The sequence below is a fragment of the Mustela nigripes genome, chromosome 6, assembly GCF_022355385.1.
Source record: "Mustela nigripes isolate SB6536 chromosome 6, MUSNIG.SB6536, whole genome shotgun sequence".
In the NCBI taxonomy this organism is placed as follows: domain Eukaryota; kingdom Metazoa; phylum Chordata; class Mammalia; order Carnivora; family Mustelidae; genus Mustela; species Mustela nigripes.
Genome location: NC_081562.1, coordinates 123,871,678 through 123,884,817, shown reverse-complemented (window position 1 = coordinate 123,884,817; position 13,140 = coordinate 123,871,678). Strand labels below are relative to the sequence as shown.

Genomic DNA, 13,140 nt, shown 5'->3' with positions numbered 1-13,140 from the left:
CACCCCAGGCCCATCTTCCACATAACTGCTGGTAGCTGCCTGCATCCATCTACTCTTCTAAAGTATCTGGTGCCTACAGGACAATGTCCAGATGCTAGCCTGACAACAGGCTCTGGACTCTGGCTCCAGCTCATTTTCTGCTTCTTTCCATGGCTCCCTGGCCTTAGCCACGCAGAATTTCTAGATGTGCCTTAGATGGGATCAAATGATAGAATACACTTCTTCCAAAGAGCCTTTCTCATTCTCTGTTTTCAGACTTTTACTAGGAAATTCACCATGTCATAGGGTAATCATATATTTGTTGACATATATCTCCTCCAGCAACATCCCAACCACCACTTTCTAATTATGGTGTGAGCCTCTTACCCTCCTTATTAATGACAGGAATATTTCTTAGCACCCAAAGGTATTTGGTGAATTCACAGGTCCTTAGTTCTTAGCCACTCCTTCAGCCTTTGGTTTTACCTTCTTGACACAGTTTTCTCATTTGTAACACATAGTTCCCTCAGTTTAGAGGATCTGTAAGATCCTTTTTAACAGCAATGTTCTGCAGTTGTCCTGACCCTTGTGTATTGTGCTGCATGAAAGAGCTTCTCTCTTTCAGGAGCAATGCAACCAAATGCATAAGAGTCGGGCCAATGGTACCAAACCAGCACTTATTTTTTCTTAAACCCCCTTGCAAATAATTTTTCAGTGAAAGACTTAGGAAGGAAACCCCTTGGCAAGATCCCAAGCCCCATGACTGGAAAACAAGCGCAGTGACTTTGCTGTATGACGCCCTGAGAGCCAGAAAGGAACCTTGTGCCCATGAGATAATTCATCTTAGAACCATAAAATCTGAGGATTGCAAGCTACCTCGGAGGTCAATGGACGCTGATTCCCCAGTATACCTTTGGAGTGTGCGTGTAGTGTAAGGAAGTCAGTGAGAATGTTGAAGACAATGAACCAAGGTCCATACAGTGACCTCATCATCATAGGAGGAGCCAAGTTCAAGTGTTCTTGTCTCTTTTATCCTCAAAACCCATTATATTCATTGGAATAACCGCATTTTACTCTATTTGGATAAATAGCATACTTAAGAAATTGTTTATCATGCTGTTTAAATGGGAGCGTCTACACAGACAGCTGACTCACACACCTCATCGCAAGCACAGTGTGACGTATAGTCTGCTCTTGGAAACTGGTTCTCACATGGCATGAACCAAAAAAACGAACGAAAAATATTTTAATATACCAAGCCCAAAATAACAGTGTTAACTTTTAAAATTTCTCAGGAATAAAAAAATAACATCTGCTTTCTGAGAAAAATTATAAGCATTAAGTGGCTGAAGAGACCTGTGTTTGCTCCTCTTATGTGACCCTCAGCAAGAATGCTGTTGTAAGTCAGGGAGCTGTGTTTCTGGTATTGAATAACAAGAACTTTGGTTTGGCTTTGTGGATTCTGTTGTCGGAGGAAGGCTGCAGGCATCTGTGGAGTGTTACATTCCATCCAAGAAATAAGTCACTTGTCATCAATACGACCTTCCAGTTAATTAATGTTACAAATCCACCTTTGCCGTTGGGCCATATTATCTGAGTTGATAGAGAATTTACTTTTCAAAGGCCTCCACAGAGAATGATCACTGGGGTTACAGTAATAATAAAGCTAAAATCTGACATTCAGAATTAATCAGGAAGCATTGAACACCAGTTATGGGAACCGGTGCAGCAGCCATTCAGAAGTGTGTGCTGCCATCTGCTGACCATAATGAAGAACTGTGAACCAGGTGGTGTCGCCCTCGGAAAACCGAAGACCATTCTTCAAGTGATACGGAGGCAAATTCTCAGAGTAAGGACTAAACAAAGAGAATGGTCCGTTTACAGAGAAAAGTATGAAGGTGGTCTTTCCTCAACTGGGTCAAAAGGCCAAAAGGAAGAATTCTTTACAATTTCTGAATTTTTCTGTTACCTTTAAAGTTTGGAATTCTGCCCTAATAGCTTAATGTAAATACAGAAATTCTCAGTAGCAGGATAAGAGACCCCCAAGACGCTGGTGGACCATGGCATAAAATAGTAAAATAGTAACTTCTCTGGGACTCCGTTTTCTTATTTGTAAAGCCAAGACTTCCTAATCTCTCATCACGCTCTTAGAGTCTGTAGGAGTCTTGTTATCCTCTCTGGGCAGTGACAGCAGTGAGTTGTGGGACAGATCAGCGGGGTGACCATCCAGATGCTGCTCCTCAGGTTCAGACTGACGTTCAAAAGCACAACGCCCCTTGCTTAGGTCAACTTTGAAAATAGCCATTTTCTTGATGGTCTGTGATGGAGCCGAAAGCAAAAGTGAAGGTCTGTGCGATACCGTAGGAGAGGAATGCCAGCTCTGCTCCTTTCCTGCCCACGAACACGGCTCCCACTGTCTTGGCGTTCCACTTCCCCGCCTGTTCATCCCCATTCTCGCAGGGCTAGCAAGCCCCTCTGAGAGGTAGAGGCAAAGGAGTTGGTCTTACACACACATACACACATACACACACACACACACACACACATGCACACACAATGGTTATGGTTGTAATTATTCTATAGAATAATTACTAAAAATTATAATGACCCAGGGCACCTGGGTGTCTCGGGCAGTTAAGCCTCCAACTCTTGTTTTCAGCTCAGGTCATGATCTCAGAATCCTGGGATGGAACCCTGTCTTGGGCTCCACGCTCAGTGGGGAGTCTGCTTCTCTCTCTCCCTCTCCCCCACAACTTGGGAGTGCTCTCCCTCTCTCTCTCTCTCTCTCTCAAATAAATAAATAAATCTTTTTTTAAAATGATAACAACCCATGAAAATACACATGGCATAAATCTTAGAATCTAGATTTTGTTGCCTGTCGTTCATTTCATAGCCGTAAGACTTCTGGCTGAACCAGAAATCTTGCTCTTGTTTATTTCCTTCAACAAGTATTTCCAGCTCTGGACCAGAATACTGATCACGCACCAGTCCGCGCTGACATGGGGGACTTCAGCAGGACATGTTTCAGACATTTGTCCCCACCCTCATGGAGCACAGTCTATGAAAGAAACGCCCAACAGAAATTACAAGGGCAATGAGGATTAAGAAAGAGGGGCCCAGTGTCTTTCTTCTTCATACCTGCGGGCATCTCTCCTCTCTCTGAATGTGAGCTCCTGGAAGGCCCAGATCCTAGTGCAGCATCTCCAAGCCATTGCCACTTGAGAATAGACCGAGTATTTCTTCTCTGGGCCATCCTTCCAGAGACCACAATGACCAGTTTGCAAAAGAAAAGACAATTAAGAATGGGAGAAATCTGAATTCCTCGTAACAGAAATACCCAGTCTGACTGGGAGTCACAGAGCATTAATTCTGTGACATAAGAATTACATCATGTATGGGCGCCTGGGTGGCTCAGTGGGTTAAGCCGCTGCCTTCGGCTCAGGTCATGATCTCACGGTCCTGGGATCGAGTCCCGCATCGGGCTCTCTGCTCAGCAGGGATCCTGCTTTCTCCTCTCTGTCTCTGCCTGCCTCTCTGCCTACTTGTGATCTCTCTCTCTGTCAAATAAATAATAAATAAAATCTTAAAAAAAAAAAAAAAAGAATTACATCATGTAGGGTCCTTTATCTGAATGGAGAGACGATTCGGATTTCTTGTGGGAAAGGAAACATGTTGTATGCGGATGCTTTCAAAAGCTAAAAAAGCAGAAGAGAAAATTATTATGGCTAATATAGTAAGAACTGCTTATGACAAATCATGTCACAGGTTCCTTAAGTCCTTTCAAAATTTAGTCCATTTAAAAGTACCCCTATTCTTCATGAGGTCAAGCGATGCATTGGGCTCCACACTCATTGGGGAAACGGAGTTTGCTTGAGGTTCCCTCTCTCTCTGCCCCTCATTTCTCTCTCTCTCTCAAATAAATAAAATCTTTAAATAATAATAAAATAAAATATAAAAATATCCCTATTCTTTTTTTTATACATATTCTTTATTTTTTTAATTAATTTTTATTTATTTTTTTTAATAAGCATGTATTTTTATAAAAATATCCCTATTCTTAATCCTAAAATTGCTACCAGCGATTTTCCACCATCTCAGGAAATCATATACATTTTTTTAATTCAAACTATGCTAATAAATAATTTATAAATGGTCTTTGAAATTACCTTTTTCTAGCATCCCCAGATTCAGAAGGAGTCCCAGTACATCAAATACCTCTGCTGTGACGACGCAAGGACCCTAAACCAGTGGGTCATGGGAATAAGGATTGCCAAGGTAAGAGAGCATTTGGGCTCCCCCTGTCTTGAACTGCACACCAGCGTCCTGACCTGGGCGCAGACTCTGTGCTACTTGCAAACGTCTGACCCATCCTGGGCTGGTCAGTGCTGCCGAAGGCCCGACTTCTTTACTTGCCCACAGGGTTTTTTTAATAGGCGAGAGTGATGGAAACACAGACCTCTCTAACGAACTGAGAATCAAGGGTTTACTCTCCCGTGAGGCTTCTCAGATCTTTATTTACTCATCGAGAGCTTTATTTACTCATAGTATGTAATTAAGAAACACAACACATAACCTGTGGTAGATTTCCATGGAGACCCACATAATCAGAACTGAGTGGCGAAAGCCCTCCTCTGACATCTAGTAGAAGTATTAACTGACTCTGCTAATCTGGCAAATCATTTAACATGAGAAAACAATCTGTGGATTTTTTACTGAAATAAACTAAAAAACAGCTCAGGAAAGAAGTAAAAAGGGTAGTTAGTACTTTTTTCCTCAATATGTATATTGCAGTTGGGTCCGAGATTTGGATAAATGGATTTCTTTCTTGCTTCTTCTGTGTTTTCTCCCCAGTATGGCAAGACTCTCTTTGATAACTATCAGCGGGCTGTGGAGAGGGCCGGGCTCGCCTCCCGGTGGACAAACCTGGGCCCTGCCAGCGCGGCCCCACCTTCTACAGGTACCGTGCAGGGAAATCCTGACAAGCTTAGCGCTCAGGTTCAAACTTACCCAACACATTTGATAAAAACAGAACTTTGTTGGCTCAAGATCTCCTCACACACCTGTATGTTTATGAATAGATTCTTAGCAAAGCTTCAACATTTATAATGTTGAACAATAATACTATACAGCTTCAGCATTTATAACCAACTTTTATAAATGTGATTCTCAGCAAAGTTTCAACCACTTTCTCATGATAGGCTTGTGGATTAGATGGTGATCACCAGTTTAGGCTGAGCTAGTAGAATACTGTGTCTCAACAGAGTATAAAGGTGTCCAAAGCTCCATTAGCACCCAGCAGACAGCCCCCACAAAGGACGAGATGATCTCCTGGTGTTTTGCCTCATGGTATTGTGGCCAAAGCCTTGTACCCAATTTTGGATATCACATTCTGTGGTAACATAACAGCTTCTTGTTTGTATTTTTGAGAAGGACAAAACTTTGAGAGATGAAGTGTGTACAAGGCATCATTTTACATAGACTATTTCTGGTTCCTACACCAACCCTGCAAAGTATAGTTTATTATCCACACTCCACAACTGGAGAAATTCTGAAGCTGGAATAAGTGAGTGTCTCATGTCTTCTCTGTGGCTGAGCTGTAATTCAAACACCTTGTCTTTATGATAAATAATGATTGAAAGAACTGGAACCAATTACAGCAGGAAAGTTCTGGTCATTGTCCTTCAGTGTTAGAGAATGGTCATATCGAAGGCCAGTATATATATTCTTTGCTGCTGAAAGGGTCACAGCTGCTTGAAAGTGTAGAAGGTACAATGTGGCAGATTTGACCCAACACCTAAAGAGGTTTTCCCTGGATGTGTCCAGATGAACTGCTCTGTGTGCAGTGAGCTTCTGAAAGTGTTTTTGCTGCATAAAACTGTTTTCTGCAGAGCACTTAACACGATTTGTAATTATTTTATGTATTCATGAACATGTTTAGTGCCTGTTTTCTCCACTGGACTCTCTAAGTGTCCAAAAGACAAAGGACCATCTCACCATGTTGCACATTGTATTCCCGGAGTTTACAAGCCAGGCATATAGTAAATATTTATTGAGTTACTAAATGAAGGGTTGCTGAGTTTGGTTGGGAGTTGGGTTTCCTAATTCTGTCAGTCTTCAGCTTGGGAGTGAAACACCACTTGGAGTTCCAGGCTGTCCGTTTTCCACTTCCCAAGATGGAGTCCTTCTTTGGGATGAGGCATCCTGAGACCACCTGGGGCATCTTTACCAGGAGCACGGGACTCTTTTCCAGTAAAGGCTCCTGGGCTATTTCTGAGGCAGATCCAGTGGCCTCAGATCTTACACACTGAGGATGAGCCTGTAAGGCTCTAAGTCTTTTGAGTTGAGGGAACACTAAGATGCCTTTCCTTTCCAGACAACCAAAGAATTTTTTCTTCTGAGCATTTTTCTCTAAAATTGGGATCACTGACTTTAGCAAAAAGCTCTGTTTCTTACCAGCTAATGGCTGTAGTTATTTTTTACAAGCATTGACATCTCAGCCATTTCCCAGAAGGAAGCAGCTAGTATAGACTGACAGACACATTGTCACCCAGACAGGTTTCATAGCCTGGCTCTGGCTGACTGAGTATCCATCAGGGAGTTTGGGCTTCGTGGTCAGCAGCCAGGAAGAGCCGTATCCAGTCAGATGCTCAGGGGGTCATCTGTGGCATCAGCTGTATTCATTTTGCTCATTCAGATCACAGACTGTCTCTGTGGTTCAATGAGAAATATATCTGGTCTTTGGCCTCAGTTCCAGACACAGCCTCAAGAGCGCAAGGAATTTCCTGAGGGATCGTGTCTTTGTTATGCCAGTGAGGCGGCTCTGGCCGGCCAGGGTGGCTTCAGGATGGGGGCTGGTCGCCAAAAAGACAAAGCAAGTGATTCCACCACAGAGCTCTGGACGTCACCCACAACAGGGCCCTTAATACCGCCCACTGATCTTACTACGGTTCCGAGACTAGCGGCTCTCAGCTGAGGGTCACCATGCCCTCTACAGAAGATTTGGCAATGCCTACAAGCAGTTTTGGTTGTCACACCTTGGGGGAAATGCTTATGATATCTAATGGGTACAGGCTAAGCATGCTGCCTGTCCTAACATGACAGCTCCCCACACAATAAAGAATTTACCAGTCCCAGATGTCAATAACATTGAGAAGACCTGTTCCTGTCAATGTAATTCCTAGATTCTCTCACTGTTTCAGATGTTTTTCACTCTCCTCAGTCTTCCAACCCCCAAATCCTTCACTCTCAGCAAAGAAAATGGAACCATCAAGTGGGAACTCCTTTGACTTCCCACCATGAAAACCAACAATTTACCTGCGTCTGTTAAGTTACTCCCTAACAAGAGCCAGTCCTTCCATGCCTGCTCTGGTCCCCTATTCTGACACCAGTTGATCTTCTGCAGTATCACTCTGATGCCCATCACTGGAGTTAGCTCAGACCCCACAGGCCAATGGTACCATCCCCAACAAGGCTGCCTTTCTTCAGACGCCAGCCATACTTTTGACCTACTGCCTATAATTTTAGGTGTTCCCACTACCCCTTCAGCTTCAACACATCACCAGAATGAGTCACAGAATTCAGGAAAGTGCTATCCTTACTACTATTATTATTATTATTATTATTATTATTATTATTATTATAAAGGATACAGATCAGGGCCAGCCAAATAAAGAGTCACACAGGGCAAGGTCTAGGAGGGCCCTGGCTGCAGAGCTGCTTTGTCCTCTCACCAACCACATGGCTGATTTCAGTGCCCTCCCCAGAGGTTGGTTTAGCTCAAAGCCCCCACCCCTCTAATCACCTATTAGTGTTTCTGATAGTCAACCCACATGCCAAGCCATCTTGTTAGCATAAACTCAGATGGGATTCTAGGGTTTCACTGAATAGCAAAGACATTCCAGTCATTCTGGAAATACCAGGAGTTTTAGAAGTTCTGTGCCAGGAACTCAGGATCAAGACTAGACAGATGCTTTATCATACCATCCTTTTCTTCTTTCTCTTCTGCTCTACGGGGTCCTTCTCATCAACATTGTTCCCTTCTTCAAACAAATAAGTTTTAAAACCAATTCCACATCTCCCTCCAGCTACTGCCCCCCAACAAGCAAACTATTCTGAAGGGTAGACCGCATGTGCCGCCTCCACTTTTCTACCCTCACTCGCTCTTCCACTCATTTCAGGCAAGTTTCTGCCTCTAATGTCCCATGGAGAAGGCTCTTGCCAATCCCACCAGTGGCTTCTATGCAACAAAATGCCTCTGTGCAACTAAACCCATTTTCTTATCTGACCTTTCAGCAGCATCAACACAATTGACCTCTCCTGCCTGAAGCATTCTCCTGTATTGGCTTTTCAATAGTACACACTCCACATCTTCCATTCCACCCCCAACTTCTCTGGTCACTCTTTTCTAATGTCCTCTACTAACTCTTCTTCTGTGCCACCTTAAATTACCCACAACCCAGTCAATCCTAACCCTCTTCTCATGTTACACTGTCTCTCTAACTGGTCTAAATGGTCATGGCACCATTTTTGTGCTGACCACCCACAAATCTATTAATCCAACCCAGACTTCTCTGTTAACATCCGAAACCATGTATGCAACTGTCTGCCCAGGGGCTCCACTTGGATACATCAGACACAACATCATCATCTTACCCTCCAAACCTGCTCTTCCATTGTTGGTCTCAAGGTTCTGTTAATAATAATCACCATCTGCCCAGTTACTCATGCAGGACACATGCAAGAAAAGCTCACTCATCCGAATCCAGTCATCCCCAAATCCTGTTGATTCTACCTTCTAAATATTGGTCAAATCTGTCGAGGTCTGTTCATCTCCGTTCCCACAAAACCCAAGCTGCCATGATTTTTCACTTGGCCTCCAGTGGTGGTGGCATACCAGCTCAATTCCCTACATTTGCAGACTTCTATCCCTCCCTGAGTCACCTTTCTAAATGCAAATGTGATCTCTCCCCTATGGGTAGCATTTCAGAAGCTTTCCACTAACCTTAGATAAAGTCCCAAACCCTTAGCAAGGCCAACCAAACCTGCATAATAAGACCTTGCCCAGCTCTGCCACCTCTTTTCCTGACCTGTCTCGTCCTTTTCCTGGCTCATGGGCCACTTGCTTTTCCTAGTTCTTCAAAGCCCCAAACAGCATCCTTTCTTAGGGACTTCAGATGATGTTCCCTCTGTGATATTTTTTCCTTCTTGTGGCTAAGCCCTTCCTATTGATGAAGTTCTAGAACCTAGGTGAAGTTTGGTGGGCTGAGGTCCGGAGCCGATGACCAAGAAAGAATTCTTGAGACATCTTTGGTTCAAAGGCGCCAGCTTTTGCTTTGTCCTCAGCCAGCCTCGTGCTCCCTCATCACTATCCTCAGGTCTACAATGAATTGTCCTTTATAAGCCAGTTTGATTAGTTTAGAGCTGTTTTCTCCTCTAGACACGAAAGGGCATCATGAGGTTTTTCTGCTATGACTTCCCAACTGAAAAAACATGGAGGCATTGTTCTGTATCCAAAGTGCTTCACAAGTAATTTATTCTTGATAAATGACAGCTTTTTTTTTTTTTCATATTAGAGAACAGCCATAAAGGGTTTTGTTTGGGGTTTTGTTTTGTTTTTTAGTACTTATTAAATCACTTTGACTTTAGCAACTATTTTTAGTCAGGACTCTTCACATGGCAATTGACAGAAATCCAACTCAGTCTGGCTTAAGCAACAAAGAGTGAGGGAGAGAGATTTATTAATGCACAAAACTAGGAGGTCCAGAGGTAGGCAGCTTTCAGGCACAGCAAGATCCAGGACTGTAAGTGATGTCATCAACATCTTCAAGATATGGTCTCTTTCTTAGGCACTGTCTCCATAAGGTGGCGAGGACTGCCAGTGATTCCCTAGGCTTACATTCTTCACACAGCTATAAATATTAGTACAAATAGAATGCCCCATCTCTGAAAAAGTTCTGGAAGGGTTCTGTTTCATGCCCATTCCTAACGATCTCACAGTGCCCAAGAGGTTGCTGCCCTTGGACTTGCCCGGTCAAGTGGGAGAATTGGCCTTTCACAAACCATGTGAGTTAAGAATGAGGGGTGTGGTGCTTGGTCCCCTTTTCAGAATGCACTTGAGTCCTATAAAGCATTTGGGGCATATTTGTTCAATCAGCTTCCGACCCCTAATTCCTCTGAGGACTCCTAAAGAGAGAGTAGGAAAGACTCTATTGCTGCTTGATGGCTGGGACTGTTAATAGAATGAACCCAGACAACCTGGAACCCAAGTCAGTAGTACCTACAGAATATATGGGTTATGTGGGTACCCATGGGTTGTCCCAGGATGGTGCAGAGAGCCCACAGAAAAGACTGGATCTCCTGGTACATGGGAAGACCATAGCTTGGAGCATTTGGGATATTATTATTATTATTATTATTATTATTATTATTATTCATTTGTTCTCACAGACAGATTAAAGACCAGCACATCATAGTTAACATAATAACACACACTGTGTTGGTGAGAAATCAGCCTGTGTTTGGGCAAAAGAAGCAAAAAGAAAATACATTTGTGCCCTTTAAAGGAATTTCCCCCAATGGTCTTCAGGATTCAGCTTCAGTTTCTGTTTGCTTTGTACAAGTGTTTATATATAAAGAAAGGATTTGAATATGTATAAGAAAATCCTAAGTATAAACATCCTAAGACTTTAAGATGCTTAGACTTGTTGCTTCCTGGCCTCCAGAACAAAGCTGTGGCTAATTAGAGCCGTTTAATGAGCCTTAGAGCTAGAGAAATGCACATTTACCAGTCACATCATGTAGGTTCTGACAGCACAGAGGGCATGCTGAGGAGAGCAAGGGAAGGTCCACTCAGAACAAGGAGGCGGCTGTCCTTGCTGAATGAGGAACATGGATTTTGTAAGAAAAAACTGGCAGTAGAGAAAGTGGTTATAGCCTGTTTAATATTTCAACCGCATAAGTGGACACAAATATCTTTATCCTGAAATCACTTCAAACACACAGAAAAGTTGTTAAGAACAGTACTGTGAACGCTTTTCCCAGATCACCAATACTAAGGATTTGTCCTATTTGTCTTATTTCTATCTCCCAACTCCCGCTTCTCCATATCCTGCCCACAGACATGTGCTTTCCAAATCCCTTCAGAGTAGACTGACTACCTCACACACGTTTCCCCTCCAGTCTTGCCTTTGTGGTTCTTAAAGTCACGACTATTCTCTTACTAACCATAGTACAATTATCAAATCTGGAGAATTGCATATTAGTATTATCTAAACCACAGCCCGTGTTCCAGTTCGGCCGGTTGTCTCAGCAGTGCCTTCGATAGCCCGCGGCACACACATTTCCCTGGCACACACTCCATCCGGGATTGTGTGTGGCATTTACTTATTGTGTCTCCTTAGTCCCCCTTCATCTGGAATATTCCCCCAGCCTTTCTCTGTCAGGACACTAACACTTTTTAAGAACAAGGGCCATTTATTTTATAGAACACCCCTCAGTTTGGTCGTGTCTGATGTTTCCTTATGATTCATCTCAGGTAGTGCATTTTTGGCAGGAATCCTGCGTGAGGGCTGCATGTCCTTCGCAGGGTATCACGATAGGAGACGTATGGTGTCTATTTGCCCCTCATTGAAAACATTCATTTTGACCACTCGGCTAATGTGTTTTCCAATTTCTGTCCTGTACACATTTCCAGCTGGTATTTAATAATTTGTAGAGAGATACTAGAGACCCTATTAATATTCTCTTATCAAATACTCGCTTCTTCCCAAGCTCAAGTTCTTAACACTCTTTGAGTTGTTACGTAGATGGATGAGTTTCTCAAACTATTGGGAAAATATTTGAAGAAGCAAGTTAAAGGTCATTTCATAAATATCTGACAGAACAGCTGGCATTGAGCATAGCTAAAGCAGTCTCTGAGTTCACTCTGTCATTGTGGGCTGGGTGGCAGTTTGGTCATTCTGTGGAGAGATGGCCATGCTTTCCAGGATATGCTTTAAGGAACCACAGAGATCCACGTACATCTGAAGAACCCTATCAGGTTCCCTGAAAACTGTGAAACCTCAGTCTCACTTTTGTGACAAAGGGTAAACCAAAAGGCAGGAAAATAAGTGCTTATCAGAACTTTCTGGAAGAAAGCCTGTTCCAGGTTATCTCAGGAGTCTGCACATTTTCCTCAGTCCCCTCAGTCTACTGTTTTTGTGCCCCTGATATGTTTTGTTGAGAAAAATGTTCAAAAGTTGTTCCTGTACACAGCACAGTATGAAACTAGAAACATATTTTTCAGAAAAATCTTCAACAGCAGGAATTTTTTTAACAGTTTTTCAGAGTTTATTCTCCACTTATCAAGGGGCTTTTGAGGGACGCCTGGTGGCTCAGTTAGATAAGTGTCCGACTTTTGATTTCAGCTCAGGTCATGATCTCAGGTTGTTGAGATAGAGCCCTTAGTAGGGCTCTGTGTTGCGTGTGGAGCCTGTTTAAGGTTCTCTCTCTGCTTCTCCCTCCCTACTCTTCCTCTCCAAAAGAAAAAAAAAAAAAAAAAGGTCTTTTGAAAAAGAACGCACTATTCTCTAGGCCCCTAGTTAATGGAGATGTTATATTCTATATAAAGCATTCACTTTCCTGAACCTTTGCTGAATCTCCTGAAGTATTGCCATAGAACGTCAGATTTTTCTGTTAAGGCCTGTGTACCTATGACTCCTTGTCTTTTGCTTTGGAAATATATAAACTACTTTGTTTTTAGATGAACTTGCAAGAATGTTGAATATGCCTTACCCACCCTTCTTGTTTTTCTCCCCTCTTATCAGGGCTTAAAGCAGGCACCACTCAAGCCAATGGTCAGATCCCCCAGGCTGTACATTCTGTAAGTGCTGTTCTCGAAGAAGCCCAGAGGCATGCAGAAACAGCTAAGGTAAGGCCAGAGAGGAACTGACCTCATTCTCAGCCTCTTTCTGGTAAGCCCGTATTCTAAACCATTAGCAGTGTGCAGTAACTGCTCTGAGAAAAGAGAAAATCTAGTTACAACAACTAAGAAGTCATTATAATTTCATTTAAGTAATTGGCTTTTTTTTTTAATCTTAAATGTATGCGGACTAGAATAGAAAGTTAAAGCCAACTGTTATCACATTCCTCCAGGAAAATGTAAAAAAAAATTTTTTAATACTT

The 13,140-nt window shown here is 42.8% G+C and overlaps 1 protein-coding gene across 1 annotated transcript in view; it reads left to right on the top strand.

Annotated features, from left to right (window-relative positions):
- The window catches only part of APBB1IP (amyloid beta precursor protein binding family B member 1 interacting protein), a 108,952-nt gene that overhangs the window by 92,898 nt on the left and 2,914 nt on the right, over nt 1-13,140 (top strand). Inside the window, exons 12-14 of the mRNA XM_059404153.1 lie at nt 4,156-4,254; nt 4,831-4,936; nt 12,783-12,886. Of these exons, the coding sequence (XP_059260136.1) occupies nt 4,156-4,254; nt 4,831-4,936; nt 12,783-12,886 (309 nt within the window). The remainder of the gene's footprint in view (nt 1-4,155; nt 4,255-4,830; nt 4,937-12,782; nt 12,887-13,140) is intronic.